Raw genomic sequence first — 16,199 nt, forward strand, 5'->3', positions numbered from 1 at the left:
CAATGTAGAAAATTGTCCAGATATGTCCTGTGCACAAAAAGCAGGACAGATCCAATCCGGCCAATTACCGCCCCATCAGTCTACTCTCAATCATCAGCAAAGTGAAGGAAGGTGTCGTTGACAGTGCTATCAAGTGGCACTTACTCACCAATAACCTGCTCACCGATGCTCAGCTTGGGTTCCATCAGGACCACTCGGCTCCAGACCTCATTACAGCCTTGCTCCAAACATGGACAGAAGAGCTGAATTCCAGAGGTGAGGTGAGAGTGACTGCCCTTGACATCAAGGCAGCATTTGATCGAGTGTGGCACCAAGGAGCCCTCGTAAAATTGAAGTCAATGGGAATCAGGGAGAAAACTCTCCAGTGGCTGGAGTCATACCTAGCACAAAGGAAGATGGTAGTGGTTGTTGGAGGCCAATCATCTCAGCCCCAGGACATTGCTGCAGGAGTTCCTCAGGACAGTGTCCTGGGCCCAACCATCTTCAGCTGCTTCATCAATGACCTTCCCTCCATCATAAAGGTTGGAAATGGGGATGTTCGCTGATGATTGCACAGCGTTCAGTTCCATTCGCAACCCCTCAGATAATGAAGCAGTCCGTGCCCGCATGCAGCAAGACCTGGACAACATCCAGGCTTGGGTTGATAAGTGGCAAGTAACATTTGCGCCAGACAATGACCATCTCCAACAAGAGAGAGTCTAACCACCTCCCCTTGACATTCAACAGCATTATCATCACCGAATCCCCCACTATCAACATCCTGGGGGTCACCATTGACCAGAAACTTAACTGGACCAGCCACATAAATACTGTGGCTAAAAGAGCAGGTCAGAGACTGGGTATTCTGCGGCGAGTGACTCGCCTCCTGACTCCCCAAAGCCTTTTCACCATCTACAAGGCACAAGTCAGGAGTGTGATGGAATACTCTCCACTTGCCTGGATGAGTGCAGCTCCAACAACACTCAAGAAGCTTGACACCATTCAGGACAAAGCAGCCTGCTTGATTGGCACCCCATCCAACACCCTAAACATTGACTCCCTTCACCACCGGCGCACCGCGGCTGCAGTGTGTTCCATCTACAGGATGCACTGCAGCAACTCACCAAGGCTTCTTCGACAGCACCTTCCAAACCCACGACCTCTACCACCTAGAAGGACAAGGGCAGCAGGCACATGGGAATAACACCAAGTCACCCGAGTTCCCCTCCAAATCACACACCATCCCGACTTGGAAATATATCGCCGCTCCTTCAAAATCCTGGAACTCGCTACCTAACGGCACTGTGGGAGAACCTTCACCACACGGACTGCAGCAGTTCAAGAAGGCGGCTCACCACCATCTTCTCAAGGGCAATTAGGGATGGGGCAATAAATGCTGGCTTTGCCAGCGACACCCAATGAACGAGGAAAAAATCTCTGTGCCATGCCTTCATAATTTTAAACATCTTTATCAAATCACCTCTTAATCTCCACTGATCTAAAATAGCCCCAATTTTTCAACTCTTTCTTCGTATTTGTATTTCCTCATACTAGAAAACATCCTAGTGAATCTATCTTCAGCCATTGCTGTAAAGATGGTGTTGTTCATACTGTAACAAATCTATCTTTCATTCGTAGCTAGGTATGGAGCAGGGACAGCAATACACAGAAATAATTACCACACTGATCATCTCCTGAAGAATGAGCAGGATCACTACTATTCCCTTGTGCATAATCATCAAGAATTTTTATTTTCCCACTATCACAGTAGCAGGTGAGTGGCTGGAGCCACAACAATAAATATACATTCTTCAATTTTACTTTTAATTAAAAAATTTAGGGGTTAAGTGAAAGTTCGATGTTATGCCCCTTAAAAGTGGAGTCTGTGAACTGTGTAAATAATGTGGGCTGTCACTTAGCTTTATTATATCTTTTTTTTAAAAAAGAGTTCCTTGATTATATTTTTCAGTGTTGGCGATGTTCAAAATAAAAACATTTTAAAAAACTGATTTTCTCCGTTATTTTTATTTTTCTAAAAACAGAATAAACTTACTACTTTTATTGTTTGATCCCACGAACCAGATACTACCAGATGTTCTCCTCGTGTCTGGTTCCAATCAACACTGTATACCTATAATAGCACAGGAAAAGAAAACACCAAATGGTTAACTGAACAAAATTAGGTCATTTATCTGTGGGTGGAAGAGGGAAGGCTTGCAATAGTTTAATATTTTTGACTGATGTACTTTATCAGACCCTCTATAACTAACCTGTGATTATCAGTAAGTTGGCCTGCACTTACCCTGGGGATCTGCTATTTGCATTGTTTGATCTTTTGGCAGGGTGAAAGGTTAGTTTACAAGGCTATTTATATGCTGTTTTTGAAAATGTTATTAGGATGTCTAAAATTTGTTTAATTTGTCTCTTGTCTACAATTCACTATATTTCAGCATTTATACATCAGTGGCTACAGTAGTGAGCTGGGTATTAAGTACAAACATTCCCAAGGAGTCCAATGGACATTGTGAACTTTTTGAACTTGGCTTCATAGAGTTCAAAGGATGATACAGCACTGGAGTCCATTCGGCCCATCTTGCCTGTGCTGCATACTACAGCAAGTTACCTTTTAGACTTCTTGCAATGTCTGCTTTGTAACTTTCTAGCCAAATTGCACTAGAAAATTTCTTTGCATCGACACAAACTGGGTTAACTTTTTATCTGTCTTAGCAGTATTTTTGTGCCAGCCTTGCCAGACACACTCCTGTTGATGTTGAAAGGCAATAATTTTCAGAACACAAAGCTGTTTTGACACTAAGAGGGTCACTCACTTAAACGCAAGTTCGATAGATTTCTTTCAGAAAAATAACATTTTTGGGATACAGTATATGAGCAACTTGAGACATGACATGGTCAGTGTAGCGTGCTTGGGAGAAAAAAGGTGACCTTGGACCTTTGGTTCCCAAAACTCTCCACCACCGGGGTTTTCCTCGTGTCATTTCTAGGTCTGTTGTTGTCTAAATGATAGAGATTGATTGCTATTAGTCAACAACTCCATAGAAAATAGGAGCAGGAGTAGGCCATTTGGCACTTCGAGCCTGCTCCGCCATTCAATATGATCATGGCTGATCCTCTACCTCAATACCATATTTCCGCTCTCTCCCCATACCCCTTGATGCCTTTTGTGTCTAGAAATCTATCGAGCTCCTTCTTAAATATATTCAGTGACTTGGCCTCCACAGCCTTCTGTGGGAGAGAATTCCACAGGTTCACCAACCTCTGAGTGAAGAAATTTCTCCTTTTCTCAGTCCTAAATGTCCTACCCCATATCCTGAGACTGTGACCCCTTGTTCTGGACCCCCCCCAGCCAGGGGAAACATCCTCCCTGCATCCAGTCTGTCTAGCCCTGTCAGCATTTTATATGTTTCAATGAGATCCCCTCTCATTCTTCTAAACTCGAGTGAATACAGGCCGAGTCGACCTAATCTCTCCTCATACGACAGTCCTGCCATCCTAGGAATCAGTCTGGTGAACCTTCACTGAACTCCCTCTATGGCAAGTATATCCTTTCTTAGGTAAGGAGGCCAAAACTGCACACAATACTCCAGGTGTGGTCTCACAAAGGCCCTGTATAACTTCAGTAAGACATCCCTGCTCCTATACTCAAATCCTCTTGCAATGAAGGCCAACCTAACTGCTTGCTGCACCTGCATGTTTGCTTTCTGTGACTGGTGTACAAGGACGCCCAGGTCCCTTTGTACATCAACATTCCCCAATCTATCATCATTTAAATAATACTCTGCCTTTCTGTTTTTCTTTCCAAAGTGGATAACCTCACATTCATCCACATTATACTGCATCTGCCATGTATTTGCCCACTCACTCAACTTGTCTAAATCGCCTTGAAGCCTCTTTGCATCCTCCTCACAACTCACGATCCCACCTAGTTTTGTGTCGTCAGCAAACTTGGAAATATTACATTTGGTTCCCTCATCCAAATCATTGATATATATTGTGACTAGCTGGGGCCCAAGCACTGATCCCTGCGGTACCCCGCTAGTCACTGCCTGACACCCCGAGAAAGACCCTTTATTCCTACTCTCTGTTTCCTGTCTGTTAACCAATTTTCAATCCATGCCAGTATATTACCACCAATCCCATGTGCTTTAATTTTGCACAATAATCTCTTATGTGGGACTTTATCAAAGGCCTTCTGAAAATCCAAATAAACTACATCCACTGGTTCCCCCTTATCTATTCGACCAGTTACATCCTCAAAAAACTCCAATAGGTTTGTCAAACATGATTTCCCTTTCATAAATCCATGTTGACCTTGTCTAATCCCGTTGATATTTTCTAAGTGTCCTGTTATCACATGCTTTATCATTGTATCCATTATCATTGCATCATGCGACTACCAGAATGGTAGATGGCGAACTAGGTGGATCTTGGTCTTTTTTCATCTAGCAATTCCTATGTTCCTATGAAAGTTGTGCAATGGCGTACCCACTTGGTGTTCCACTGATCCTGATCATGATGGACGGAATGGCTGCTTCTATATTTCATGAGTAAAGAATTTTTGTACATTTCACACACCTATCCTGCCATCCACTTATTAACTTCTCAAGGACCAATGCAGCAATTCCCAAACACAACTGGGTTACATTGTCCTCTTCTTATGCTTATTCTTCTTAATTTTCTTCTTACTTTTCATTTGTCTGTTTCTTTCTCACTTAATCCACTCTTTTTTTCCCTCTCTTTATTACTCTTTCTGAATTTAAATTGACTCTAATTCACCCCATTTCCTTCTCCGTCTTTTACTCTGTTTCTTTCTCTATCCTTTCCTTTCATAGGGGATGACATTCACGACATCTCAGATGCAACATTGATATCGCTGTGTCATCATCAGATCAATGTTCAGCAATTTACGGCCCAAATAAAGTGCGCTATCAATCGTGAGCATAGAAGTCCAATTAACGTTCACCACCAAACCTGCCACTGCAGCAATTTCTGGCCCATTAAAATCTGACAAATAACAACAAAAATTTAAAGTAACAGGTTGACCTTTTGACAGTCTGAAATCTTTTCAAAACCAAACAAATTCCTAAGTTAAGTCTACAATTCATTCAAACTGGGAATTCACAAATTCAATTTTACAAGTGACATTTTTTTTTACCTCTTGAGTGTGTTCTTTGAAGACTTGTAGGGGTCCAGTAGGGTTTGCTATGTCCCAGATCTGCAGAGATCCATCACCACTACCAGTGACCAGGACATGTTCATTGTTCTCACTCCAGGTAACATCAAAAAGACTATCATTCCAGTCAAAACTAAACAGAAGAATAACTTATTTGAAGTAGGCTCTTTGAAAACCCTTTTTCCTTATGAGAGTGTGTAATGTCCACTACTTGATGGATAACTGGGCTTTTGTATTCACAAAGGCCTGATTATACAAATATTAATTTTCACATTTATAGTACAAATATCATCAGACTCTCATGCACTCAAAAAAGGGACATATAAAAGACAAAAATGTTGTTGAATTAAGGAAGGCACAGTGAAAGGAAATAAGGAAACTCAAAAGAGAAAAAAAAATAGAATAGAAATTAAAAGTAAAGAAACAAAATACTGAAGGAGTAGACTAAGAAACCAAAATACGAAAAATTAAACATTAAGTGCATTCTCATCTTTAAACTCATGAATGTATAGAAGTACGTCAGGCTGTAACTCAGGGAAAGCAAATTGTTTGAAGTAACAACCAAAGGTTAAGTGTTTGAATCAAGCCACTTGCCGCCGCCCCCCCGCCCCAATTACAACCCACTGTACAACTGCAAAGTTTGTTATGTAATTACACTCAGCCTCTCTGCTGCTGGAAAGCTCCAGGATCCAAACTTTTTATTGAAAACATCAAGTCCCAATTATCTGAACAGAGTTTAACTTTTTAAATATGCATAAAGTTTAAGACTTTCATTTTATTACATCTGGAGCTAATTACAAGTATACATTTTCACAAAATTAAAATGACTGGTTAAAGAAACATAGAACTAATTTTAAAACATTTAATGTGTCCCACCCATTGTTATGTATACAAATTTTAATTTGACTCAACAATACTGAAAAAAAATGCTAAAAAGCAACTGTTCAGTGTTCAACTGTTCAAGTAGATGTGGAGGCTGCAGGGGAGTTGAATGTAAAATGAGTCAACTATCCACTGTAGAGTACTGGAAATGACATTACAAATGGTTATAGATGAAACTGCCTAATAATGCCAATTGTGGAGGAAAATTTCAACATACTACTGTACTATAACAAGTAACTATTGCAGGGAATTTTAAAAAATACTCGAGGTAACACATTTTAAATATCTTATTGTTGAGAACCAATACAAATATTCCTCAGTGATTAACTTTTTTTTCAAAAAAACAAAGTTAATTGAGTAGTTGAACTTTTATCAAGGCTCGGATCTGAAAACATGATATTCCTTGACTAAACCCCTGGCTCCAGTCGCTTTTCCTCTTCCCCAATGCATACTGAAAATACTGAACAGCAGAGTGTGCTAGGAGCCAAGACTCAGTGACAGATTGTTACGTTTTCACACCTGAGCCTTGGAAATATTGGAAAAATCATTGAACATTTTGCAGTAATAGAGCAATCCATGACACCTGAACAGCATTACTGTAATAATGAAGATTAATTTCAGTATCACTGTGCATGAATCAAATTTTTAAAAATCTGGTTGGCCCAGGGAGCCTGAGATGTCTTAGAGCTGCTTGAAATGTACGGATTAAATAGCAGCTCTAATAAAATAACTTTGTTCATCTTTATGTTAGTTGCCGTATTTGTATTATTAGAATCATAATCCTTGTTATTAGAATCACAATATTAACACCTTGCCTTTTAAAAACGAGAGAAAAAAAATCACACCCATTAATTTTATAACAACCAATGAAGATTAGCCAACTGATTAAATAAAATTACTGATATGTTTTACACAACTCAGGAAGCCAACTTTAATCACAGTTTTATCGGCCAATATTCCTTAACACTACCTGATAGAGAGAAAACAAAAGAGCTCTTGTTCATTTTACAGTACCTCCTGAAAGGGATAATTCCAGCTTCTGTCTGTTCCAGCACTACTAATGTTCCACAGCCTGAAAAGTAGCACATACAAAACAGTGTCAAGCAATAGCCAACGACTTCAGTGCCACAAATGGTATTTATATTATCATTCCAGCACTAATTCACATAAAACAAATCATATTAACTACCAGAAAACTTGGCAAAAAATATTTAAACTTTAAATTTGCAGTGATTATACACTGCACTACTTTCGCATTATGCAACCAAACTGCAATGAACTTGTGTACTTCTATAGTTCAAAAGCAGTAACAAAAAATTATACCCAAAGTTATTTTCTATGATAGAAAAATATAACAAATCAGGCATGCAAATTTTTAAATGGCAGCAGAATTCAATGCTCAGTTTACCCAGGTTACCACAGTGTAGCAGGGTCAAACTCGTATGTCAAGAAACCTCTGAATAGTGCACTGGCAAGTATTTTTCTTCTGACAGCTGCATGGTCTGAACTATAACAAGCAGCTCTTTCACATCAAACTGAGAGGTATTTTTCTGTCCTAACTGCCTGCCTTCTAACACGAATTGCTGAAATTTGGTTTCTGCCAGCAGGAGCTCTCTCCCAACTGAGGATGCAGCAATACTCGCTCAGTCATTCCTCCAGCACTTTTACCTACACGTGCCTAGCTTTAACAGTGCATGGATCAGAGAGCTACAAAGGTCACCAGGGTCAGGGATGTGCTGCATGGCAATGGGACGAGATGGATCTCATCAGAAGCATTAGCCACCCAGATATCCCGGTGTTGCATCTGTCCTTCAATCAATGCCATTCAGAAAATAAACTCTGCACTCACCCCAGACTCGGCTGGACGCATCGAGGTGGCTCAAAGGTTCCATCCGACCTCACCCCTGTCCGGACAGAGTTGCCTTTTGCCACAAGGGCCTGAAAACCTTTTCAGGCATCTCTGCCCTATTCAGGTGTCTCTTAGAAAATCTCTCCATGCCATTCCATTCTGCTTGGAGGAATTTCCTCTATTGGTTACTGCAGCATACTCTCCACTTCCTCGTCCTAGACTTCCACCAGGATACCTCCTGGCAGAATATTACGTCAACTGACGTGGGCAAGTATCCCCACTGGAAGGCTCTATCCATGGATATTTCCCAGTACCACTGAGGACCTGAAGTACAGTGGCCTCAAATCAGTACCTGAGCCAGTCCATAGAATGGACATGCAATGCGGACAAAACTCTTCCATATTTACATACCGTGCAGAGGCTGCTCCACAATTGTAGGCACCATTTATCTCCCCACATTCCTCATTTTTTCTCGTGAACAGTGTGAGCAGATCAGAGGACCTCATGATAGGTCTGCTCCTGGGACTGGCGAAATCTGCCACACACAGGTCTAGGATGTAAAAGATCACCGGGGACGGCTTCTCCAACTGTTTGCCCGTGTTTCAATCATTAGTACACGCCAGGGTGACGACGAAGCCTTCCATAACCAGTGGGCACCACAGGATATCAACTGTCTTAACTGCCAAAATTTTTATTTAAGCTTACCGGCATGCACTTTCAGTTTGGATTGCCGTACATTTTTTTTTATTAGTGATGTGCTAGCAGTTACTCTCTTCCCAAAGCCATTCTAGCAGCCCAGACAAAACAGGGGAAAAAAAAAGTGACAGTTGCTGCACAATCATTCTTATTCATTTTAGTACTTAAGATGCAACTTACGTATACAAACAACCATACCCCAGAATAAGTCACTTCTGGAAAGGAAGAGTAAGGAAACAAAATTGGGAAATAGGGGGAGAGAAACTGTACCTAAAAAGAACATTTTATTTGCAGTTCATTCACATTTATTTCTTGAAGCAATTTGCTATTTTACTTCCCTTCTCACAACCTCGCAGTTCCTCGGCGGAGAGAATGACCTGACTATCCGCGTCATTAAAAAGTGCACAAGGCCATCCTTATCAATGCACTTTGCATGTGAGGAAGCATCTGACTTCTGCCAAACACCCTCCTCCCCCAAAGGCACCACTGAGCCTAAACATGCAAGGTGGGCACTTAGGAAGAGGAGCAGGCCATTCAGCCCCTCGAGCCTGTTCCGCCATTCAATTAGATCATGGCTGATCTGTACCTCAACCCCATTTGCCCAACTTTGCTCCATTTCCCTCGATACCCTTACCTAACAAAAATCTATCGATCTGAGTTTTGAAAGCTTCAATTGACCCACCATTCACTGCCTTTTGGGGGAGAGAGTTCCTGTGACCCTCTGTGTGAAAAAGTGCATCCTGTTTGCATTCCTGAATGGCCTAGCTCTAATTTTATTATGCCCCCTTGTTCTGGATTCCCCCACCAGAGGAAATAGTTTCTCTTCATCTCCCGTATTGAATCATTTTAAATACCTCAATTAGATCACCCCCCAACCCTCTATACTCAAGGGAATATAAGCCAAGTTTTACAAGCTGTCCTCATAATTTATTCCTTTTAGCCCAGGTATCATTCTGGTGAATCTGTACTCCATCCCTTCTCTGGGGGAAGAGGGGGAGACTGGGGGTCAGGGGATGGGGGAGGAGGAGATTGGGCTTAGAGGGACATGGGAATGAGGATGAGGAAGAGGGAGGCTGTGGAATGAGAGTCAAATAGGAAACGGGGGGGGGGGGGGGGGGGGGAGAAGAGAAAGAGAGGGACTAATCAAGAGGTCTGGTCTAATAATCCAGAGACGCGAGTTCAAACCTCACCATGGCAGTTTGAGAATTTGAATGCAGTTTTAAAAATTTGGAAATAAATCACCGATGTCAGTAAAAAAAAGTGAACTCCACGAAGCTGTCAGATTGTTGTAAAAAAAAACAATTGGTTCACTAATGTCCTTTAGGAGACTTACTGTTCTTACCTGATCTGGCCTATAGGTGACTCCTGTCCCTACAGTGTGGTTGACTCTTAACTATCCTCTGAAGTCATGATGTGGAGATGCCGGTGATGGACTGGGGTTAACAATTGTAAACAATTTTACAACACCAAGTTATAGTCCAACGATTTTATTTTTAATCCCACAAGCTTTCGGGGGCTTTCCCCTTCCTCAGGCAGTGTGAGGAAGGGGAAAGCCCCCGAAAGCTTGTGGGATTAAAAATAAAATCGTTGGACTATAACTTGGTGTTGTAAAATTGTTTACAATCCTCTGAAGTGGCCAAGCAAGCCACTCAGTTGCATCAAACCCGCTACCAATGGTTCAAGGAGAAGCCACACCATCGCCTTCTCAGGGCAACTAGAGATGGCCAATAAATGAACCAAAAGCAAAATACTGCGGATGCTGGAAATCTGAAATAAAAACAGAAAATGCTGGAGAAGCTCAGCAAATCAGGCAGCATCTGTGGAGAAAGAGTTAACGTTTCAGTTCTAAGACCTTTTGTCAGAACTCAAAGATGTTAAAAGAGTTAAAGTTTTTGAGCAAGTACAGGGCCAGGGAAAGGAGGGGAGGGGAGAAAAGAACAAAAGGAAAGATTTCTGATAGGTTGGAGGGCACGAGTGATTAAATGACAAAAGGGATGATGGTGTAAGGCAAAGAAAGGTGATAGAATCATCTTTTGTTTAGGGACTTTACAACCTTCTGGACTCATCATTGATTTCAATAACTTCAGATCATAACTACTGTTCCCATTTTTCAGTCAGCTAGTGCTGGTAATGGTTCTGCTGCTGCCATTTACAGCTACTCCTGATCAATCTTTTGTTTTTTAACCTGTCCCATTACCACCCTTCTTCTCTTGCACCATCATTCCTTTTGTCATTTAATCACTCGTGCCCTCTACCCTATCACAGACCTTCCATTTTGTTCTTTCCTCCCCTCCCCTCCCCTCCCCCGGCTCTGTACTTGCTCAAAAACTTTAACTCTTAACATCTTCCAGTTCTGTTGAAAGATCTTCGACCTGAAATGTTAACTCTGTTTCTTTCTCCACAGATGCTGCCTGACTTGTTGAGCTTCTCCAGCATTTTCTGTTTTTATGCCAATAAATGCTGGCCTTGCCAGAGACGCCCACTTCTTGAGAATGAATTTTTTTTTAAAAACTATTAGTTATCAGTGCAATTTCAATGAGTTACTATTAGTTACCGTGTGGAGATGCCGGTGATGGACTGGGGTTGACAATTGTAAACAATTTTACAACACCAAGTTATAGTCCAGCAATTTTATTTTAAATTCACAAGCTTTCGGAGGCTTCCTCCTTCGTCAGGTGAACGATGTTCACCTGACGAAGGAGGAAGCCTCCGAAAGCTTGTGAATTTAAAATAAAATTGCTGGACTATAACTTGGTGTTGTAAAATTGTTTACAATTATTAGTTACCGGTGTGATTAATGTCCCTCCCACCTCTGCGAATTGCCTCCCCACCTTACATTTTCCCTCTTTGTCTGCTCACGGGTGGTCTCCTGGTTCTTGGAACTTTTCGCACAACAGCTGCTGGCGAAAAACTACAAGCAAAGATACTCAACGATAACAAAGTATACAGTGAATGGAATTGAATAAGCAGGGGAAGACTTGGAAAGAGATTTTGGAGTGAAAGGGACCTAGGACTCGTCATTTTCAATATCTAGCCAAAATGCTGAAGCAATTTAAAAGGGGGACCCAACTTTTAGAATGTAAATGCAATAACACTTGCAGACGTCACGTGGTATGGTCTCCAGAAATGCCTCCAACCAGAATTGGCAAGGCTAGCTAACATGGTCTCTTATTAAAAGTGATGTGGAGATGCCGGTGATGGACTGGGGTTGACAATTGTAAACAATTTTACAACACCAAGTTATAGTCCAGCAATTTTATTTTAAATTCACAAGCTTTCGGAGGCTACCTCCTTCCTCAGGTGAACGATGTGAACGATGTTCCACATCGTTCACCTGAGGAAGGAGGTAGCCTCCGAAAGCTTGTGAATTTAAAATAAAATTGCTGGACTATAACTTGGTGTTGTAAAATTGTTTACTCTTATTAAAAGGGCAACAAATCAGACTCAACAACTACAGATACATTAGTCTTTTCAATCTTGTGGAAAATAATAGAATTATCAGGTGTACAATTATCAGCAGTCAGCACAGATTGAGGTGGTGAAGATCCGATTATCCTCTCCAATGCATGGATGTGTTTTTTTTGTGGTGTGATGACTATAACTGAAAATAGTACTGCAATGTGGTCTAACCAGTACACTGCAAAGCCTTAACATAATTTCTAATCTTGTACTCTACTGTTCTGGTTATATATCCCAGAATTCCATTAGCTCTTTAGATTGCTTCAGCATTTTGGCTAAATATTGAAAATGAGTTAGGTCTCTATAACTTCAAAATCTTTAAGTCTTTCCCTGCTTATTCAATTCCATTCGCTGTATACTTAGGATATTTTTGCAACATTGACTACACTGCAAAAAGTACTTCATTGGCTGTAAAGCACTTTGGGACATCCTGAGGTCATGAAAGGTGCTATTATTAATGTAACTTTTTTTTCCTTTCTGTCCTCTTTATTTTAGTGAGATCAAATTTGACAATCTTTTAGAATTCAGCTCACCTCAATGAAAAAAAAGTCCTAAAAATAACTCTTGCTGCATTCCATTTAACACCAACCCCAGTTAAAATATAGCTTCTACTAGCAAAGTTGATCAAAATAAAAAAGGAAAATGTGAGCATTGTGTATTAATATAATAAATCCTACATTAATGATCAACCAATAATAAATGTTACTTTATACATTTTATTTCACTACAAAATGCTTTCCATGGAACGATTTATTAGGAAGTATTTCTTTACATCCGACAGTGGTGTAAATATGGAACTCCATGCCACACAGTGGTTAAAGCAAATAGCATTGACGCGTTTTAGGGGGTTTGATGCATACATAAGGGAGAAAAGAATAGAGGGATATGGGGCAGCGTGGGAAGAAGTATTTGAGGGGGAGGAGGCTTGTGTAGTTTAGAAACACTGGCATAGATCAGCTGGGTCGATTGGCCGGTTTCTGTGCTGTAAATTTAAGTACAAATGCATACAGCTGCTTTCCCCGAGAAACGAGTCCGATCGAGCTGTGTGGCTTAATGGTGTCCACTTGCAATACTCGAAGTGTCAAAACAGAACATGTGGTTAAAAGTGCTGTATTCTCGTCCTTAATTATTATTAGTTATGTAAAAATGCAACAAAGAAAATCCAAAACAGGAATGTTCTTCCAACAATGTGAGTGTTATTATACCATGTATACTAGCCTGGCCAATGTCACTCATTCTGGCTGATAACTCATTTTTGGTTTGAAAATGTAACCTGTTTTTGTATGCGTGCACCACTCTTAAAACTAAACACAATTCCATACGTTTCAACCGTGTTGCCAGTCACGAATGCTTCTCCTAACAGTTCCCTGATGCACAACCTAAGGCACAAACGAGCCTCATCGCCCCTTCAGTGTCCAGTATGGTACCTGCTATTCCGTAGTACTGGGAGGTAGCGCAGGCCAGTCTGGAGGGGAAATAAGGAGAAGCCTCTACAGCATAACCATGCCGTGCTGGCACCCGGAAAGTTTTAACCAAGGCAGCGTCCACCATTCTTTATAATTAAATAACCAAAGTTTAAGAGTCGGCGATTGGAGCCTCTGCCCCTAAAACCCTTGACCCGCGGAAGGGGAGGAGGCTGCACGCTCCACGCCCTCGAGATCCCGGGCCACGTTCTTTCCATTGTTCACCCGGAAGTGCAGTGGAACCCGAGCCCAGAGCCGGGGTGCGCGCGACTGACACAACAGCTGGCAGCGTGGCCCACGTGATCCGTGCTGATAATTGGAAAATCCCAAAGTAAAGCGCCGCTTCGATAACGAGTGCAGGAAGTACTGCGGGTTTAGTGTTAGCTTCCATTAACAGCACGGGTAGACCAAAAAATAAATAAATCAATGGTACGTACTGGAAGATTTACATTCATTCGCATGCAAAAAAAACAATTACTGTAACGAGAAACAAGGGAGACTTAAAACCAGCTTGTGTACCTGTATGCACAGAGTCCTGCTTGCTATACACCTTTGTTCTCACTCACCTCCAATGGCTCAAGGTTCCCCCATAACATCAAATGCTGAATCCTAATCGTCATTTACAAGTCCTTCCATGGCCCCGTCGCACCATATATTGCCCGTATATGCCGACACAGGCTGATTGGGCCGAGTGGCCTGTTTCTGTGTTTCAACTTCTATGTATTTCTTTGTTTAACTACATTAAAAGTGATATATAAAGTAAAGTTGTTTTAGTCACAGCAGCACAGAAACCATAGCATTCCACAGAGTATTTGATTAGCACTTCCAATCACATTCCTAATCAGATTATTACAAAGTTTTTTGAAGGAATTAATTTTGAAGGAGCTAAAAGGTTTGCTTACATTTCTAGTTTTCCTTGATGATTGCTATTTGTTTTACTTGTGTCTTCCAGTTCTGCACTCACTGTCCATGTCAAATAGTCTGTTAATATCCACATTCACTATGCCTCTCGTCATTTTAAAAACTAGATGATGTCTACCCTCAATCTTCTTTTCATCAATTAAATTGAGTTTAGTTCTGTGAGCCTTTTTCATTGACTAGAGCCCTAAATCCTAGGCTCATCTTTGTTTCTCTCCTCTGCAGTCCCAAACTGGCATTACTACAATTAGGTACATACAAAAGCAAAGATAATGTAGAGACCATGTGCATACGGTACTAATTTCCTTCCTTTCCAAACTACTTTAGGAAAAGAGTGACTCACTTTCTTCAAATAGTCAATATTGTATTGAGTTACGAAGACCCAAAGAAAACTCACCTCCCCACCCCCGCAGTTTGGAAAATATTGTTTTTTGGATATTGACCTTGTAGGGAAAAGTTTTAATGATTCTTCCCCACAGCCTCCTGGAGATCCACTGTCATAAGTCTCGGAGAAAGTACAAAAGAAAGAGCTTGCATTTATATAGCGCCTTATCACATCCTCAGGATGTTCCACAATGCTTCACGAAAGTTAATTACTTTCGAAGTACAGTCACTGTTATTATGTTGGCAAACACAGCAGGCAATTTGCACATGGCAAGATCCCATATATAGCAAAGAGATGAATGACGAGTTAATCTGTCTTTGATGATGTTGGTTGAAGGAGGAATAATTGCTAAGACACCGGAGAACTCCTTACTCTGTCCCTGATTTTGGATTCTCTATCACCTCGTTTTTCAATGGGAAAGGGGCAGTATCAAGACCAAAACGACAAAAATAAACACATAGTTCACTTTCTGCCTGCTTCCATTTTCGAGCTGGCCGTGACTTTAGGTGGCCGGCACTCCCACCGAAAACAGGCGGGAGCCTCCTTACTCAATCTAAATCAGAGTCCTTGATGTAGTTAGGACCTCGATGCCATTTTGTGACTATTTAGAACAGTGCCTATTGAATGCTGTACCCGGCCACTACATAGAAGAGGGAATTGGGCAGAACCAGCATCCCTTAAAGGGATCGCTGGAAGCAGTTCTGGCAACAAAAATTTCATCATTTGTCGGTTTTGTTTCTTCAGGATGAGAATAACATAAGAACATAAGAAATAGAAGCAGAAGTAGGCTATATAGCCCCTTGAACTTGCTGCGCCATTCAATAAGATCATAAGACTAATTGCTCTCCCTCCTCCATGCTCATCATTCTCCACACCTTGCTCTTTGTTATTCCCCCCTTGATTGGCCCAGCCTCTCCATCGTCAGCGTACACCCACATTGGAAGCCAATTTCTTTATTTTAAACCAGCCCTGACTAATTTTGCAGTTTTTGCTGTAAACTAAGCTAATTCAACAGCAAAACTCATTGTGGACTGGTTGAAAACCAAAAGTCAGCTTCCAATTTGTAGTTAATCGATGTGTTGCAGGATGTCAGTGAAATGCATTTACTTCCCATCTATTTAATGAAATCGTGGAGAGCTGGAGCCCAACCTGCACAGCACCTTTAGTCAAGGATTATACACGGTAGGTGGATTTTTTTTTAGTAAGCTAAAAATACTGACTGTTGCCATAAAGTAGTGAGACTTATGATCAGAAAGAGTGAGACAGGTTGCAAACCTACTTAAACCATAGGAGTTATGTTTATTTTTAAGTTATATGCATCAGAATGTTACATTTTAAACCAAGATGAATTAGTGCCACTCCCAGTCAGTAAGGCAC

General features: G+C 41.2%; 1 protein-coding gene across 1 annotated transcript in view; it reads right to left on the bottom strand.

The window, feature by feature from the left end:
• pex7 (peroxisomal biogenesis factor 7) overlaps positions 1 to 13,734 on the bottom strand; it is an 86,078-nt gene extending 72,344 nt beyond the window's left edge. The window contains exons 1-4 of the mRNA XM_067983855.1: positions 13,484 to 13,734; positions 7,067 to 7,124; positions 5,153 to 5,303; positions 2,033 to 2,110 (exon numbers count right to left, since the gene is read on the bottom strand). Of these exons, the coding sequence (XP_067839956.1) occupies positions 2,033 to 2,110; positions 5,153 to 5,303; positions 7,067 to 7,124; positions 13,484 to 13,607 (411 nt within the window). The 5' untranslated portion in view covers positions 13,608 to 13,734. The remainder of the gene's footprint in view (positions 1 to 2,032; positions 2,111 to 5,152; positions 5,304 to 7,066; positions 7,125 to 13,483) is intronic.
• Between the last annotated feature and the right edge of the window lie 2,465 nt (positions 13,735 to 16,199).

This window comes from Heptranchias perlo, chromosome 5 (genome assembly GCF_035084215.1).
Source record: "Heptranchias perlo isolate sHepPer1 chromosome 5, sHepPer1.hap1, whole genome shotgun sequence".
Classification (NCBI taxonomy): Eukaryota; Metazoa; Chordata; class Chondrichthyes; order Hexanchiformes; family Hexanchidae; genus Heptranchias; species Heptranchias perlo.